Source organism: Eptatretus burgeri, chromosome 8, assembly GCF_056783735.1.
Source record: "Eptatretus burgeri isolate ZD-2024b chromosome 8, Ebu_testis_v1, whole genome shotgun sequence".
Lineage (NCBI taxonomy): Eukaryota > Metazoa > Chordata > Myxini > Myxiniformes > Myxinidae > Eptatretus > Eptatretus burgeri.
In genome coordinates, this window is record NC_140968.1 from 81,104,015 (window position 1) to 81,119,813 (window position 15,799).

General features: G+C 45.3%; 1 protein-coding gene across 6 annotated transcripts in view; it reads right to left on the reverse strand.

Moving 5' to 3' along the window:
* ADCY1 (adenylate cyclase 1) overlaps window positions 1-15,799 on the reverse strand; it is a 290,414-nt gene that overhangs the window by 248,735 nt on the left and 25,880 nt on the right. For 5 of the 6 annotated variants that reach the window (XR_015061083.1, XM_085892788.1, XM_085892787.1 and 2 more), the window contains exons 1-2: window positions 4,966-5,363; window positions 1,220-1,498 (exon numbers count right to left, since the gene is read on the reverse strand). Coding sequence is in view for 5 of the 6 variants with exons in the window: in XM_085892788.1 (XP_085748914.1) it covers window positions 1,220-1,498; window positions 4,966-5,292 (606 nt within the window). In the remaining variant the exon portion in view is untranslated. Of the gene's footprint in view, window positions 1-1,219; window positions 1,499-4,965; window positions 5,364-15,799 lie in introns of those variants that run through there. The other variant, XM_085892790.1, reaches the window with a different exon arrangement.

The following is a 15,799-nucleotide window of genomic DNA, read 5'->3' on the forward strand; positions in this document are numbered from 1 at the left end:
GGATTCTTGTTCATGTCAACTGATTTTTTATTTATTTATTAAATAATATTGTCATTTTCTAACTCACAACCGAACATGTTTGTTGCTTGTATAATGAAAAAAACAAGTGAAAGAAAATAATTGTACATTTCGAGATTCATTGTAGCATTGTAATTAGAGCATTTGTTCTGAGCCAGGAAGGTCGGCGATTCCATTCTGACCCTGGCCAAGTCATACGAAAGACTTAAAAAAAAATTTTTTTTTCTGCTTCCTCACTTGGCGTTCAGCATTTAAGGATAGACCCCATGGGGTGGCATCTCATAGGATGTGTGGAGGGGTGGGAAATGGGGGGGAGGGGGAATGTTTTCCTTAATTGCCCCACTGAGTATGTAGAGAGAAGTGACATAACAAGATGCTGTCAACAGCACCAAGAGTGCTCCAGGAAATTACCTCCCTCCCCCCCCCCCCCACAAGTCCACGTCGTGATGTCTGGAGTCAACTCAGGTTTTGTCCAACATTCCTGTCTGCTGGTGTATTTGTCCTAAGTGTAACAGTTCATCCATGAGCCTGGGACCCTGTAATAAAAACCTAGACTAACGTGAATAAGAATAGACTTCGTTTTCTTTGCTTTTGAAATGAGTTTTAAGGGCAATCAACAGCCTCCTGCAGTTTATGACAGATCACAACCAAACTTCACGAGGTGGATCAATGGAGTGCTTAAACAACATTGACTGGAGTGGCAAAAGATGAAAGCCTCGTAATTCCGGCAAACTAGAAAGTCTAAGAAAAAGCATTGGTTTTAAACGGATGAAAAATTGATGTGGGAACCAATGTATTTAACCTATTTTTGAGAATAGCTACACCATGACGTATACTTGTTAATATATTTATCCCTCATCCATCTATCTCCTCCTACTTCATCCCTATCTCCTGCCACTTCGTCCAGATCTCCCCCTTCATCCCGATCGCCTCCCCCTTCGTCCAGATCTCCCCTTTCATCCAGATCTCCTCTTACTTCATCCCAATCCTATGTCCAGCAAAAAGTACATTTCCTTGTAATAACAAAAACAACAACACTGCTCTAAAAGCAATTATGTGCAAGATCTGCTGTACATATCAGTTTGGCAAATGAACATACACAAACAGATAAATGCATACATAAAGAAACACATCGACATAATAAACATAATAAACGACATCGACATAATAAACGACACATCCCTAAAGAAAGTAAACCTACCGTTCGCCACGCCGCATGCATGCGTGCTGGTACAGATGTAGCGGTGATGATGAGATGCGATATGGCAAGTAGCGCACCAACAAGAAGTGCAAGTGGTGTGCGCACAGGCAGCAGGGTGTACACCACAAACGTGACAAGTAGGAGCTGCCAGACCCCTTGCTCGGGTGCTGATGGTAGCTCGGCATGGCCATCGAGTGTAAATGGGAAAGGGCAGCACAGAAAGGAGAAGGTGAAGCTGAAAAGGAGCGACAGGTTCACGATCTGCTGCAGCTGAGTCACCTGCCAGGGGAACATGTGCACAAGAGATGTCCCTGAGGAGCAGATCGTAAGGTCTAGCACGTTCTCCTTCCTCCCCACCACTCTCCCCCCACTTCAGCTGAATGCCGTGAACCCAATTTGATTGTCATTTTGGGGACACAAGAAGACCTTTTTAGCCATTATCACCTTTATCTGCTTCCTGTTTTTTGATGCTCTGCAAGCTTTTCAACCTTTTCACATCTTGCAGATTTTCCATGGAACAGGCATATAAAGTGCACGGCTGCACTGAAGCATTTTCCCTAGCTTGTCACAAGAGCTCCACTCCGACAAAGTGATGTAAAGATAACTGAACAGCAAAATAGGTCACCGTACCCGAAACATGCCCTGCGGTGCATTTTAACCGAGATGCCTTGTAACGCAATGGCTTTTGCTCATGCTTTTTAAATGTGGGCCTACAAACAACACCATCTCTATCTTAATTCCTTACTGTCAGGCAAGGCTGTTAAACCATCATCACAAATACTTACATGTGTCGGTTTACAAAGAAACAGTGACAATCGGAAGCAATATGCTTCTTGGTAATACGTTCAAGCTAATGAATTCTCATCATCATTATCATCAATGTACCACACTCCTTAGAGAATGTCGTGCTGCCCAAACAGTTTCTTGGTTCGGGTTCTGCTGGATTTGTCATGCCTCCCAAGCAGTCAGCCAGACCAGGAATTTGTAATTTGTTCAGGGTGCGGCAATAACTCGCCTCCTCTTCACGAAAGACATCGAAGGATCTTTAACGTCCACCAACTACCAGGTCCCCTGGATTAACGACTTTCCAATAGACAACACACACACATTGATGCACATCTCGACCTGTGAAAGAAAAGGGTGACAGTTGGGCTTTGCAGCTGGGTCAAGATTCAAACCTAGGCTGCACAGCTCAAACGCGAGTGCGCACACCTCGAGGAAATCCTGCCAGCCCATTTCATTTTCGGGTTGATTCAAACTGTAAAGGAAGAGGAAATTCTAGAATGTGCGAAATTATTAAAAGGAAGCCATGATCGGGCTCGTTGGGGGCTCTCGGTTTTCTACTAAAAAAAAACACCATGCATCCATTTTACGCTGAAGGGTAATACCGTATAACCACAATGTCTGATATAATTTATTTATTAAGACAGTTTCAACAAACATGGAATTTGCTGTTCCAAGTTGGTTTCATTGCAGTTGTTTCCGATAAAAGTATCTTCAGCCTTACCTTTCAACCGCAAGTAAATTTTACTTTCAAAATGGAATTTAATCTTGTTGGGTGCAGTTCGGTGATAAAATACTTCGTTTATCATCAAAGGTCCAGCACTTTTTCAGGGATTCGAGTTAGCAACAAAGCACCGCCTCAGGTCATCCTCCAAACCTCCCCATGATATTTTCTACCCTCTATGACCTTTCCCTAATCCTATTGTACTTGCAGGTTGCTACGACTCCTTCCCTCTTCCCCCTTCTCTCCCTCCTGTCCGTCCATCCCACTGCTCGTTATGTCTGTCCGTTGTCCCAGTGCCCCACCGTCAGTGCATTGCCCTCCACCCTCTGTACCTCACTCTTCCATGAGCCGAGATTGCGAGCACAAAAATAACAATATTGCAGGAGCTCTGTTCCTTGCCTTGTTTGTCTTATCACCTCAACTTCGCCGTCACATTGGGACTTCATAAACGTAATGATTCACTCTCGGGCACCAATTTGCAGTTGCTGGTTGTCCAGGTGTAAATAAGTTGTTGTCCAGGTGCTTGCTCAGTCGCGAGAAGCTTTCACTTATGGTTTGTACGCCATTTAATCCCTACCGCCGAGAATTGCTCGGTGACATCGATAGAGTGGTTCGACAGCTGTGAAAACAGTTCCTTGAATACCATGGAATTTGAAGTCAGTCCCAAATCCGTGGAAGTGGTTTTCCTGAATTTATAAACCAAGTATCAGCATCACCATCCACCAACACATTCGCTTTACGGTCAATCTTCATTGATATCATATTTGCTCTCTCGTTCGATCACATATCCATATCATGTCGAACAATTCACAAAACCCACAGTTTAAATCAAACAAGTCGATAAATAATCAATTGTTTGTAGATAAAGCTATGGAGGTGTAAGGCAGGTATACACATTGACTTTGTCACATCCATCGTTAGACAAACTTCTCTTTGCCATTCATGAAAATAGCTTCCATCATCCTGGCACAATTCGTCGTCGAACAAAAATTAATTGTGAAAAGGAGGCATTAACAGGTTTTGTCGGCAAAACAGATTACGCAGGTCGAACTAGTAACCATTTCTACCTTTTTGGTTAACACAAAAATTCAACAGAGATATATATATATATATATATATATATATATATATATATATATATATATATATATATATATATATATATATATATATATATATATATATATATATATATATATATATATATATATATATATATATATATATATATATATATATATAGTCCAGATTACACAAAATTATACTTATAAAATAACCATGCTGAAATTACTTATTGTGTTGGCGTAGGAAATGGGGAGGGGGCTTGGGGGGCAACCTCTGAGCTCTAACCCGGAGAGGGGATGGGGAGGTCAACCGTTCGTTCAGCTCCCCAATCTCCCCCCTCCCGACACCCCCAAAGTTTTCAGGTAAGCCATTGGTTTTCTGTCGTCTAATACATTTCCGCTACCCATACCCTTTCCAACGCCATTGATGTTCCATTCTTTAGCCCGTCTGCCCGACACATCCATGGTTTCCCAAACCTGCACTTAAAGCGGACGGAGTACAAATCTGCAGCTCACAGCCTGGTCCATTGCTCGTCATTCGTCATCTTTTAGAAGCAGAGCGAGCAGGGAACTTCACCTAATTGCTTACTCAAACAGCCCGTCGAAGAACCCTCGCGGGCGATGGCTTGAGCAGACACGAGCAGGTCAGGGAATAAACGTGACATACATTGCTCGGACTTATGATAGACTACACACTCGGAATCGGAACAGACAGTTTATTTGATCCCTCCTGCCCTCGTACTCACACACACACACACACACACACCCCTATTATATTTGGGAACAAAATTGGAAGTCTGTGCTACTGATCTCAAGGAGCACCTTCTTCACCAGGACGTGGCTTTGATAAATGGGATGTTGGTGACCTGGACAGGTGAGTCATCAAAAGTTGAAAAATAATCTTGAAAGTTCAAATGACACATTTCCCGTGCAATGACGCATGCTCTGTCCGAAGGTATGGCATATGTACCTGTACCTGTACCTGTACTTAAATCGCTGAATATAGGTCGTTAGCATTGGGGTATATACTCCTGTTGTGGACCTAATACAACACGCGTGTGTGTGTGTGTGTGTGTGTGTGTGTGTGTGTGTGTGTGTGTGTGTGTGTGTGTGTGTGTGTGTGTGTGTGTGTGTGTGTGTGTGTGTGTGTTGATGGATCAAGAACGGATCGTCACCTGTAAGTATTTGACGTTGGTAACGATGAAGAGTGACGTGAAGACGACGCAGTGCACAGGGTTCGAGCCTTTAGCGATCGTGAGCGCAGACGGAGGGGATCCGAGTTCCACCGCAGACACGGACGCAGATGCCAGGATGAACACAGCGAGAGCCTTGAGTGCCCCTGTCTGTTCAAGCTTCAGGTTGTAGGTTTGGAAGAGTGCCTCGAGCTCACGGCAGCTGAACTCTTCCTCGCACGCCAGAGAGCCCGTACGGCAGCCCGACAGCAGGCACGGGAATCGCCGGCGGCGGCACTTGACGTGCTGCGCGTGTTCGGGCTCCTCCATGCTCGGGTCCGGCGATATGCACGTCTCTCTCCCTCTCTCTCTCTCTCTCCCTCTCTCTTTCTTTGCCCGTTTTTCCCTCCCCCACCCCACATCTCCATCCCCGATCCCAACCCCCCAACCCACACCCCCCTCCAAACCACACCTTTCCCGGGAAGTGCAGCCCAGGACGCCAGAGGGTAATTGGGGTAGAGGGAGGAGAGAAAGGTTTGAGGGACAGAGGAGATAGAGCACGGCGGTGCCCCTGGTGTGCCCTCAAATACTGCTGTGTGTGTGTGTGTGTGTGTGTGTGTGTGTGTGTGTGTGTGTGTGTGTGTGTGTGTGTGTGTGTGTGTGTGTGTGTGTTCGTGCGTGTCAAAAAAATGCACTCGCTATCGAAAGCTATCTAGCCTGGGTTTGAATCCCGACTCAGCCAGAAACTACCATCGTGGTATTTCGTATGCAGGGCGAAGCATCAATGTGGGTCATGTATGGTCCGTCCCTCGTGTGGACGTTAAACTGTGCGTCCATTCGCCTGGAATTTGTTGTGCATGTTAAAGATCCCACGGTATCCTTCGTGACGATTAGGGAACCTATCACTGCCAGTCTGCCACCCTGAACAAAATCCGAATTTCTGCCTGCACTGCGGGTACCAACCAAGTGGTCTGATGTTCCTGGAGGTTCCTTGACACCGGATTTATACGTAATGCTTTGCTGTCCCTGAGTGTGCTTGAGACTGGGTAGAAATCGTCTGCACTCTTACAAACTGACCATACAGGTAGATCCCAGGTTTCATGTGGACAGCCATTTCGGATACAAAAGGCAGCCCTCAAAGTGTGCATGTTTTAGTTGTAGTTATTAATTCATTTATGTTGCACATGGTATGCAGGGATCAAGTCCAGGTCATGCCAGGGTTACTTAGGGTAAACGTAGCATGTTACGGATTGAAGAGGGAGCTATAAAGTAATATCTTCTGGTGTTAGTTGGGTAAAGGTAATATGGTACGCAGGGGTGGGGAAGAGTGGTGGGAGAGGGGTGGTGGTGGTGTTGTGGGTGTGGGGTTGGGTGGTGGTGGGGTTTGGGTGAGTGTGGAGAGGGGGAGGGGTGGTGGTGGGGGGGTGTGGTGGTGGTCGTGAGGACGGTGGGAGGGGGGAGATGTTCCGGTAAAGGTAACGTACCGGTTGAGGGGAGAGATTAAGTACATGCAGAGGTAAGGTAGCATGAAGGTGGCATGGCATGAGTGAAGGGGAAGCTAAGGGAGATGTATCGGAGATGGCGATGCGAGAAGGGGAGAACACAGGTTGGAAAGGTGGACGACGGTGCGTGGGAGTGCCGAGTGAGAGAGAGAAAATGGAAGGGAAGAGTGTGCAGCAATCATGGTGATAATACACAAATAGTACAGAGAACAACTGCGTCCAGTTCTATCAATATCCCTCCTGAACGGCTGAAATGTCTCCATTAAGCTAATGCAGCACGTTCGGCAATAGAAGTTCAAAAAGGAAGAAGACATGAGGATGCAAGTAAAGAGTGCAGAATGGAAGACAAAATGTCGTTCTAGCAAAACGTTGGAGAAATCTGTTTTGTTAATTCAGTAATAACTGTTGCAAGATGGAAGACAAATGTGGTGGAATCCACATATTACATTCAGAAAATAGCAAAATTTTCAATCCACAACTCATGCAACTCTCTCCTCATCAACTATTCAACTTCTCCCTCATTCATACTGCCTCCAAGATTGCTTTCTCTCTTTGCCACACTCATAATTTTTGGGATTTATGTAGCCCCTCCATCCATCCCCAACCCTCCCCCTACCTTCACCCACCCAAAATACCCTGCCTTGTATCACCACCACATCCACATCATCATCATCATCATCATCATCATCATCATCATCCTCCTGGTGTTGGCTTAATGGTTAGGGTGGCAGGCTCTGCCTGAATTAATACCAGGTGGGGTTGACTCTGCCTGTCATCCTTCCGAGGTTGGCAAAATGAGTGCCAGCATGCTGGTATACTGTGTCTGAGTGGTAACCAGTCCAGAATTGTGCCCAATCGCCAAGGAGACTGCTTAAGCAGCACCAACGCTCCACACAGAGTATGGTCCTGATGGATGGATGGATGGATCATCGTCATGTATCATGCGGTCTGCAGAGCTTTACTAGGCTACAATCTTGCTTGGGTCGCCACTGTGGCTCAGGAAATCAGGGCAGAAACTTGTAATTTGTTCAAGATCCCAGCAATAGCCCACTGACCTATTTGCGAAGAACACTGTGGGGTCTTTGACGTCGACCATCTAATGCTGGCAAACGAGATGCCCAGTTTACCATCCGTCCAAGGGATAACACACACATCGATACATTGATGAATCATCCTGCCATTGAAACACCGGGATAACATTTTATAACTGGGTAGGGATTCAAACCCAGGCTAGACGGCTTAGAGGCAAGTGTGCATTCCCTCGGCCATCCTGCCAGCCCCTTGCACCTCACGTGTACATAATATCTAGATGACCCATATCGTGGACTACAACCCGATTGTCAATATGTGATGAGGATTTTGGCCATTCTCATTGAGTTACCCTGAGGATTCGCAGGCTCAAAGCAGATTCTCATTACATCCGATTTTTGGAGAGGAGTGAAAAAAAACTTGGAGGGTTTAAACAGACCATGAATCAATTCAATCGTAAATCGCACCTCAGACGTACTAAATTCCCCACCTACTGTATTGCGGTTTTGGAAGACCCCGGGGAGTTACATCTAACACATAAAGGAACACTGGAGTTTACATGTTTCAGTCCTATTTTGTTTCGATGGATTACCTTTCCCTTCGTATCACACTTCATTACATATCCAACAACCACGAGAATAAAGTGGGTTATTCATTGATTCAATAATCATCGGAATAAAGTGGCTCACCTCCACTCATTTGTTCCCATATTTTTAGCCAACTTCCACATCCTCTTCAATCTCACTCTTCCCTCGAAGTCTTCAAAACAGCTGTTCACCACCGTCTCAGGTCATCCGCAATCCAAAATAATGATATTTTCTACCTAAGGCACTTTCATGTACAAGGGAAAGACTTTCTTTTGTGACACTGCATTGCTGTAAATAGGTGCTATTTGTTGAACAAGAACTTTCGTTTCCAACCTGCCCGAGTGTCTCTCTGTTGGTTCGACAGGAGTGTGTAAATAGTGGATGGGAGTTTTGCCCTGCTGATTCACTGCGGTCAGACTCACCGAGGTCTCACTTATGGTTCCGCTGGGCCGTAATGGATGTAAATAGGAGTGGGGAATCAAGAGTACGGTCCCCAATCTGGGGGAATTAGCGTGCGGGAAAGGTAAGGCGGGAATTGGACACAAGGACCCTACACCAAGTTTATCGTTGGTCTACACTCTACACCAAACAGCTTAATCAATGAAAGATCATTGCAGCTTTCTCAACGAAAGATCATTGCAGCTTTCTCAACGAAATATCATTGCCGCTTACCTGGAGGCCAAGAAAGTCGAGACGGCTTTGATCCATTCATCTCAGCCTCAGGGAGACACAATAAGTACAGAATGCCTGAATCAAGTCGTTTCCTCAAAACTTCTTTCAGTTCAATAGCGAATGCTTGGAAATGCAATTTCACGTTGGACAGATTGACTGAAAACTTTTATGGTTATAATAATTTTTACGTCCGGAAGGTGCGCCCCATGAAAGCCATGATAACCTATTAAACACCTCAACATGGAGTTTGCACAAGGCACAACCCACCCCCACCCCCCTTTGAGATTGGAGGGGAAGTCAAATTGCTACGACGTCCATCGTGTGACCCTGAGTCCTCCTTTCAAGTTTGGTTGCCAATGGACAGGTAACCATGAACCGAATGTATCATGGTCAAAAGACTGTCAGACAGACACTAAATTGCGTATTTAAAGGCCCTGTCACACCTTGACGATTTTGCCAGTGTATGCCAACGTATGAAAAATTTGTCTAAAACGCTGGCACACGTCGAATACATTATGGGTAAGTTTTGTATACATTAAGAGCACGCTGAAGCACGCTGGCATACGTCGTAGTACACCGAGCTCGTAGACAAATTTTAACATGCTCAAAATTTTTTGACGTATGCCAGCGTATGACTCACACGTTCCGCATACGCTGGCCATAAGTTGTGGGCACGTTATGCGATCATTGACACAAGTTACTTGTAAGTTACTCATAAGTCGAAACACGTCGAAGTAATGTTTAGCGTACCCGAAACTTATTTATAACCTATGAGTAACGTGCTTTGAACCTATGTGTAACGTATCTCCAACACATATTGACGTATGTAGACGTATTTGACGTCTTCCGGACGACCACAGAACTTACTGAACGTGTTTCTAACTTACAGCTACCGTATAATGGCGTATTGGCAGCGTTTAGGGGAATTGGTGTATAAAAATGGGCTTCACAGGAGGAACCTGTCAGTGTTCCAGACTCCATTTTTTTTTCGGCATGATGGTGATGTTGACACTTCGATTTCTAGTGCGGTTATGATTTAAATCGTTGAGCGGCAGCCTATGAATAGCCTACGCCACAATCGTCGACAATACGCTGCCGCACGCTATGCATACGTTAGACTATCGTTGGAAATACATTGTGAACGCCGACAACACGCGAAGCATTCGTTGGTATAAGTTATCTATAAGTTATCGAAACGTTCTGTGTACGTTACTAATACGTTATGCATTTGTCCAACTCGTTATGAATACGCCAAAAACGTTAAAAAAAAACATCAATAGTTCAGCGTAGAAAAACATTTTTTTTTTAAATTTCAAAAGCCGAAGAAAACTTCAAAGAATGCTGCAAAGAAGTCTCCTGGCCGTGGACGCGGACGCAAGTAGGATCCATCATCCCCCACATCCTCCCCATCACACTCACTGACTACTATTGACATGGACCTACTTCTACTACTACTACGACTACTACTACTACAACTACTGATACTACTGACATGGACATGTACTCACCATGAAGTCTGAAACACTGACGGGTTCCTCCTGTGAAGCCCATTTTTATATACCAATTCCCCTAACCACTGCCAATACGCCATTATACGGTAGCTGTAAGTTAGAAACACGTTCAGTAAGTTCTGTGGTCGTCCAGAAGACGTCAATCAAATACGTCTACATACGTCAATGTGCGTTGGAGATACGTTACACATAGGTTCAAAGCACGTTACTCATAGGTTAGAAATAAGTTTCGGGTACGCTAAACATTACCTCGACGTGTTTCGACTTATGAGTAATTTACAAGTAACGTGTGTCGACGTGTGTCAACGATCGCATAACGTACCTACAACTTATGGCCAGCGTATACGGAACGTGTGAGTCATACGCTGGCATACGTCAAAAAATTTTGAGCATGCTTAAAATTTGTCGACGTGCTCGGCGTACTACGACGTATGACAGCATGCTTCAGCGTGCTCTTAACATATACAAAACTTACCCATAACGTATTCGACGTGTGCCAGCGTATTAGGCAAATTTTTCATACGTCGGCATACGCTGGTTAAAACGTCAAGGTGTGACAGGGCATGACGGTGATGTTGACACTTCGATGTCTCGTGCGGTTATGATTTGAATCGTTGAGCGGCAGCCTATTAATAGCCTACGCCACGTGATCGTCGGTGATACGCTGCCGCATGCTATGCATACGTTAGACTATCGTTGGGCATACGTTGTGAATGCCGACAACACGCTAAGCATTCGTTGGTATAAGTTATCTATAAGTTATCGAAACTTTCTGTGTATGTTACTAATACGTTATGCATATGTCCAACTCGTTATGAATACGCCAAAAACTTTTTGAAAAACATCAATAGTTCAGCGTACGCCAGCATTTTAAATACATTTTGATACGTTGCCATACGCTGGCTAAAACATCAAGGTGTGACAGCCCCTTTAGTAAGATTAGATATTTGGATGTGATGTATCGCCTCTACCTCGGGTTTGACATGAGTGCTGTGTGGCATGCGCAACACACAGGACCAGTAATGGAGTTGAGTGTTGTGAATAAAACCTTCATGAAGTTGAGTGCATCGTGGTCTGTCTGATTGTTTGTACTTCACGACATCACAAGTGGTGACGAGGTTAAAAAAAAAAACTATCCGTGTCTCGATGTCGACTGTCGGCATTCTCCATGAATACTCCGATGGGGAGAATTGGGCGGATTTTGCCCAGAGGCTGGACCAGTATTTCGTGGCCAACAACATGGCAGCTGTTGGTGATGCTGTCCGTCCTCGTGCTGTGTTGTTGACTGGGTGTGGACAGAAGGTGTACGGACTCATTAAAAACCTGCTGCAATTACAGCGACCGACCGACAAGTCGTATGAAGAACTCTGTGAGCTCGTCAAGCTAAACTTCAAGCCAAAAGCTGGACTAATCATATTGAGGTGTAATTTTTATACACACACTCGCCAGGAAAATCAGGACATTTCCAGTTTTGTCGCTGATCTGTGCCATTTAGCAGAACCGTTCCAGTTTGGTGCTGTGCTTGATGAGATGCTCTGAGACTTTTTAGTGATCAGGGTAAATCATGATGTCATCTTCCGAAAACTCCTTACTTAAGAAGACAACCTTGACCTCGGAAAAGCAGTGAAAATTGCACAGGTGTGTATGACACCTGCTGAAGACCTGGAGGAGATCTCGTCGAAAAGGCAGAACTCTTCAAGTGCAGATACGATAACCAAGATTGCTCAATCTTCGTACAAGGCTACACCTCAGCCAGTTGTACGTTTGAAACCTGCTTCATCGGTAGCAAGAGGCCTCAAGAACTTGTGTTGGCGTTGTGGTGAAAATCATATGGCTTACCAGTGCCATTTCAAGCGGTACACATGAAATGGATGTGACAAGATTGGGCATCTTCAAAAGAGGTGTTCCCAGTCCAGCAGTGGTGATTGTACTGGCACCACCCATCATGTGGATGATGGCAAGCATGTTTCTGGAGCTGATGAGTCATCACTGCATGGTGAGGAGAATGAGATGTATACAATCCTTGGCAGCACCGCACCGATAACTGTTGATATTCAACTGAATGACAAGCAGGTGTCAATGGAAGTGGACACAGGGGTGAGTAAGCCAATTATGAGCCAGGAGACTCATAATTATGAGACATTTGACAAACTGTAGGACTGTGACGCCCAAATTGAGTCCAGTGAAGGCCAAACTTCGTACCGCCACCAAGAAAATTGTTCCGGTGATTGGCAGCATATATGTCAGTCTGCCTTATGATGGTGTGACTCATGAACTGCCTATGTGGGTTGGACCAGGTAATGGCCCTACATTACTCGGTCAGAACTGGTTTGAGAGCATAAAGCTGAACTGGCATGAGATCAAAAAGCTGCCTACAGTGGAGGCTTCCAGTTGTGCTCAAGTGCTGGAAAAGTTTCCATCTCTGTTTGAGCCAGGAATTGGTTCCTTCATGGGGATGAAAGATAAGATTAATCTGGACTCGGAAGCAAAGCCAATATACTGTAAAGCTAGGTCTGTTCCCAACTTGATGAGGGAAAAGATTGAGTGTGAACTTGAAAGACTCCAGAGTGAGGAGGTCATCTCTATTGTTGAGTTCAATGAATGGGCTCGTCTAATTGTTCCTGTCCTCAAAGGTGATGGGGCAGTCAGGATCTGAGGGGACTACAGGGTGACCATAAGTCACCACTCCATGCAGGATCAGTATCCACTGCCCAAAGTAGATGACCTGTTTTCGACATTAGCTGGTGGAAAGTCATTCACCAAGTTGGATCTAACGTCTGCCTACATGACACAAGAGCTGGATGAGGACACTCACGTGCATCAACACTCACAAGGGGCTGTTCATCCACAATCGTTGTCCTTTTGGAATACGTTCAGCAGCTGCCATCTTTCAGAGAAACATGGAGAGTCTATTGAAATCTATGCCAAAAACTGTCATGTTCCAGGATGACATCCTGATCACAGTCTGCAACACTGCAGAACACCTGAGTAACCTGGAGGAAGTCCTGCATTGTTTGGACAAAGTAGGACTCAGACTGAAATGTGTGTTTATGGCACCTGAAGTTGTATTCCTAAGCAGAAGAGTCACTGCCGCTGGGATCATGCCATGTGATTCCAAAGTCAAAGCAATCAAGAACGCTCCCAAACCAGAAAATGTGTCACAGTTGCGTTCTTTTTTGGGTTTGCTCAACAATTTTGGCACTTATTTGTCGCAGGTGAGCACAGTGCTAGAAACCCTGCATCAGTTACTTCGGAAAGGGAAAACTTGGGTTTGGGGCAAGGCCCAGGATGATGCCTTCAAGGAAGCTAAAGGTCGATTGTGTTCTAACAAGTTGCTTGTTCATTATGATCCATATAAGCATCTTGTATTGTCGTGTGATGCCAATGCCTATGGGGTAGGCTGCGTGTTACAACAAGCCAATGAGTCAATCCAGACAAATCTCACACTCTCACTATGTCTCTTCGAAAGGACCGTTTACAAAACCCCCCCCCATCCACTTTCTCAACAATCCTCTGGAAGAAGTCTTTTCTTTCAAGCTTCTAGGTCTCACTATCTGCCATGACCTTTCCTGGGAAAGTCACATTTCCAACCTCGCCTCAAAAGCCAGTCGCCGACTGGGAATCCTCCGTCGTGCTAAGTCCTTCCTCAGCCCTCTTGAGCTCCTGACCACTTACAAAGCTTTTGTCCGTAGCCTGATGGAGTACTGCTCTCCCCTCTGGGCTGGTGATCCTGCCTCCCACCTTTCTCGGCTTCACGCTGTCGAAACCAGGGCATTTAAGATCATCGGCATCTCCCGCAATGAAGCTGAGTCTTTGGGCCTCTCACTCAATCACCGCAGGTTGGTCGGTGGTCTTTCTGTCTTCTACCGACTCCTCTCCAGCCTTGCCCCCCTGCTCTCTCTGCGATTTGTCCCCACCACATTTCCACAGGGCGCTCAAGGTCCGCCAACAACCCCCTTCTGGTAAAACTACCAAAATCACGAATCACTGCTCATCTTCACTCTTTCATTCCTCTTTTTTCCCGCCTTTGGAATAAACTTCCTCACTCTATTCTTTCCCATTCTTCCCTCCAGGCTTTCAAAACAGCTGTTCACCACCACCTCTTATCTTCCCCCATCCAAATCCTCGATCTTTTCTACCCCCGATAATCCACCCAAGCCCACTTCCTTCATTTCCCCTGCTTTCCTTCCTGAAAGTCCCTGAAATGTCCATCTTCTCTTCGCCATGTTCCCCGTCCCATCCCCATCCCTCTCCCTTCCACAGTTCACCTAATGTGTCTGTTCCCCACTGTTTTCCCCTTCCACTCCCGCCCCTCTTGTCTCATGCCTCCTTGCTGTGAGTTGTGTGTTCGCTCTCATACGAGCCTCGACCAAGGTATACAAAAAAAAAAGAAAAAAAAATGAGTCAGACAAGTTACAACCTGTTGCATATATGCTTCCATAAGCTTGACGAAAGCTGAAAGAGCCTATGGTATGGTTGATAAAGAAGCATCAGGCTGTGTGTTTGGGGTAACCAAGATGCATCAGTATTTCTTTGATGGTAAATTTGAGCTTGAAACTGATCACAAACTGCTCACTTTCTTGTTTTCAGAGAACAAGGGAATCAACAACAATGCGTCATCACGTGTTCAGCGGTAGGCCTTGACGCTGTCTGGTTACAATTATACTATTTGTTACAGGCCTGGCACTGGGAATTGTGCTGATGCAATGAGTCGACTGCCGGTACCTATCACTGATTGCAACATTACCCTCAACCTGCTGACCTCGTATTAGCTATGAATGCGTTTGAGAGTGACAATTCTCCAGGCACTGCTGCTGAAGTGAGATTGTGGTCTCGCAGAGATCCTGTGTTGTCTGCAGTTAAGCGTTGTGTTATGACTGGCGATTGGTCACGTCTACCAGACTCAGAAGAGTACAAACCATATTTACGTCGTAGAGATGAGTTATCTGTTCAGTCAGAACCCTTACTTTGGAGCCGACGTGTCATCATGCCAAAGCAGGGAAGAGAGAAGTTGGTTTCTGAACTACATCGTACCCACCATGGTATTGTTACAATTAAAGATATCTCAAGGTCTCATGTCTGGTGGCCTGGTATTGATTCTGAACTTGAATATTGTGTTCGTTGATGTGATACGTGTATGCAGCTCAGTAAGTCACCAGCAGAATCACTTCTGAGTCTTTGGTCGTGGCCTTCCAAACCTTGGTCCAGGATTCATGTTGACTTCGGGAAAATGTTCTTGTTGTCAATGATGCATTTCCCAAGTGGATTGAGTGCTCCATCATGTCCACCAGCACTTCTGCTGCCACCATTGAGAATGTACACGTCATGTTTGCGACTCACAGTCTACCTGATGTGTTGGTAAGGGATAATGGTTCGTGCTTTACATGTCAGGAACTTCAGGAATCATGAGATTGAATGGTATCAAACATGTCCCTTCTGCTCCATTTAAACCCACTTCTAATGGTCAGGCAGAGCATGCTGCACAGATTATCAAGCAAGGGTTAAGGCGTGTTACTCAAGGTTCGCTTCAAATGCA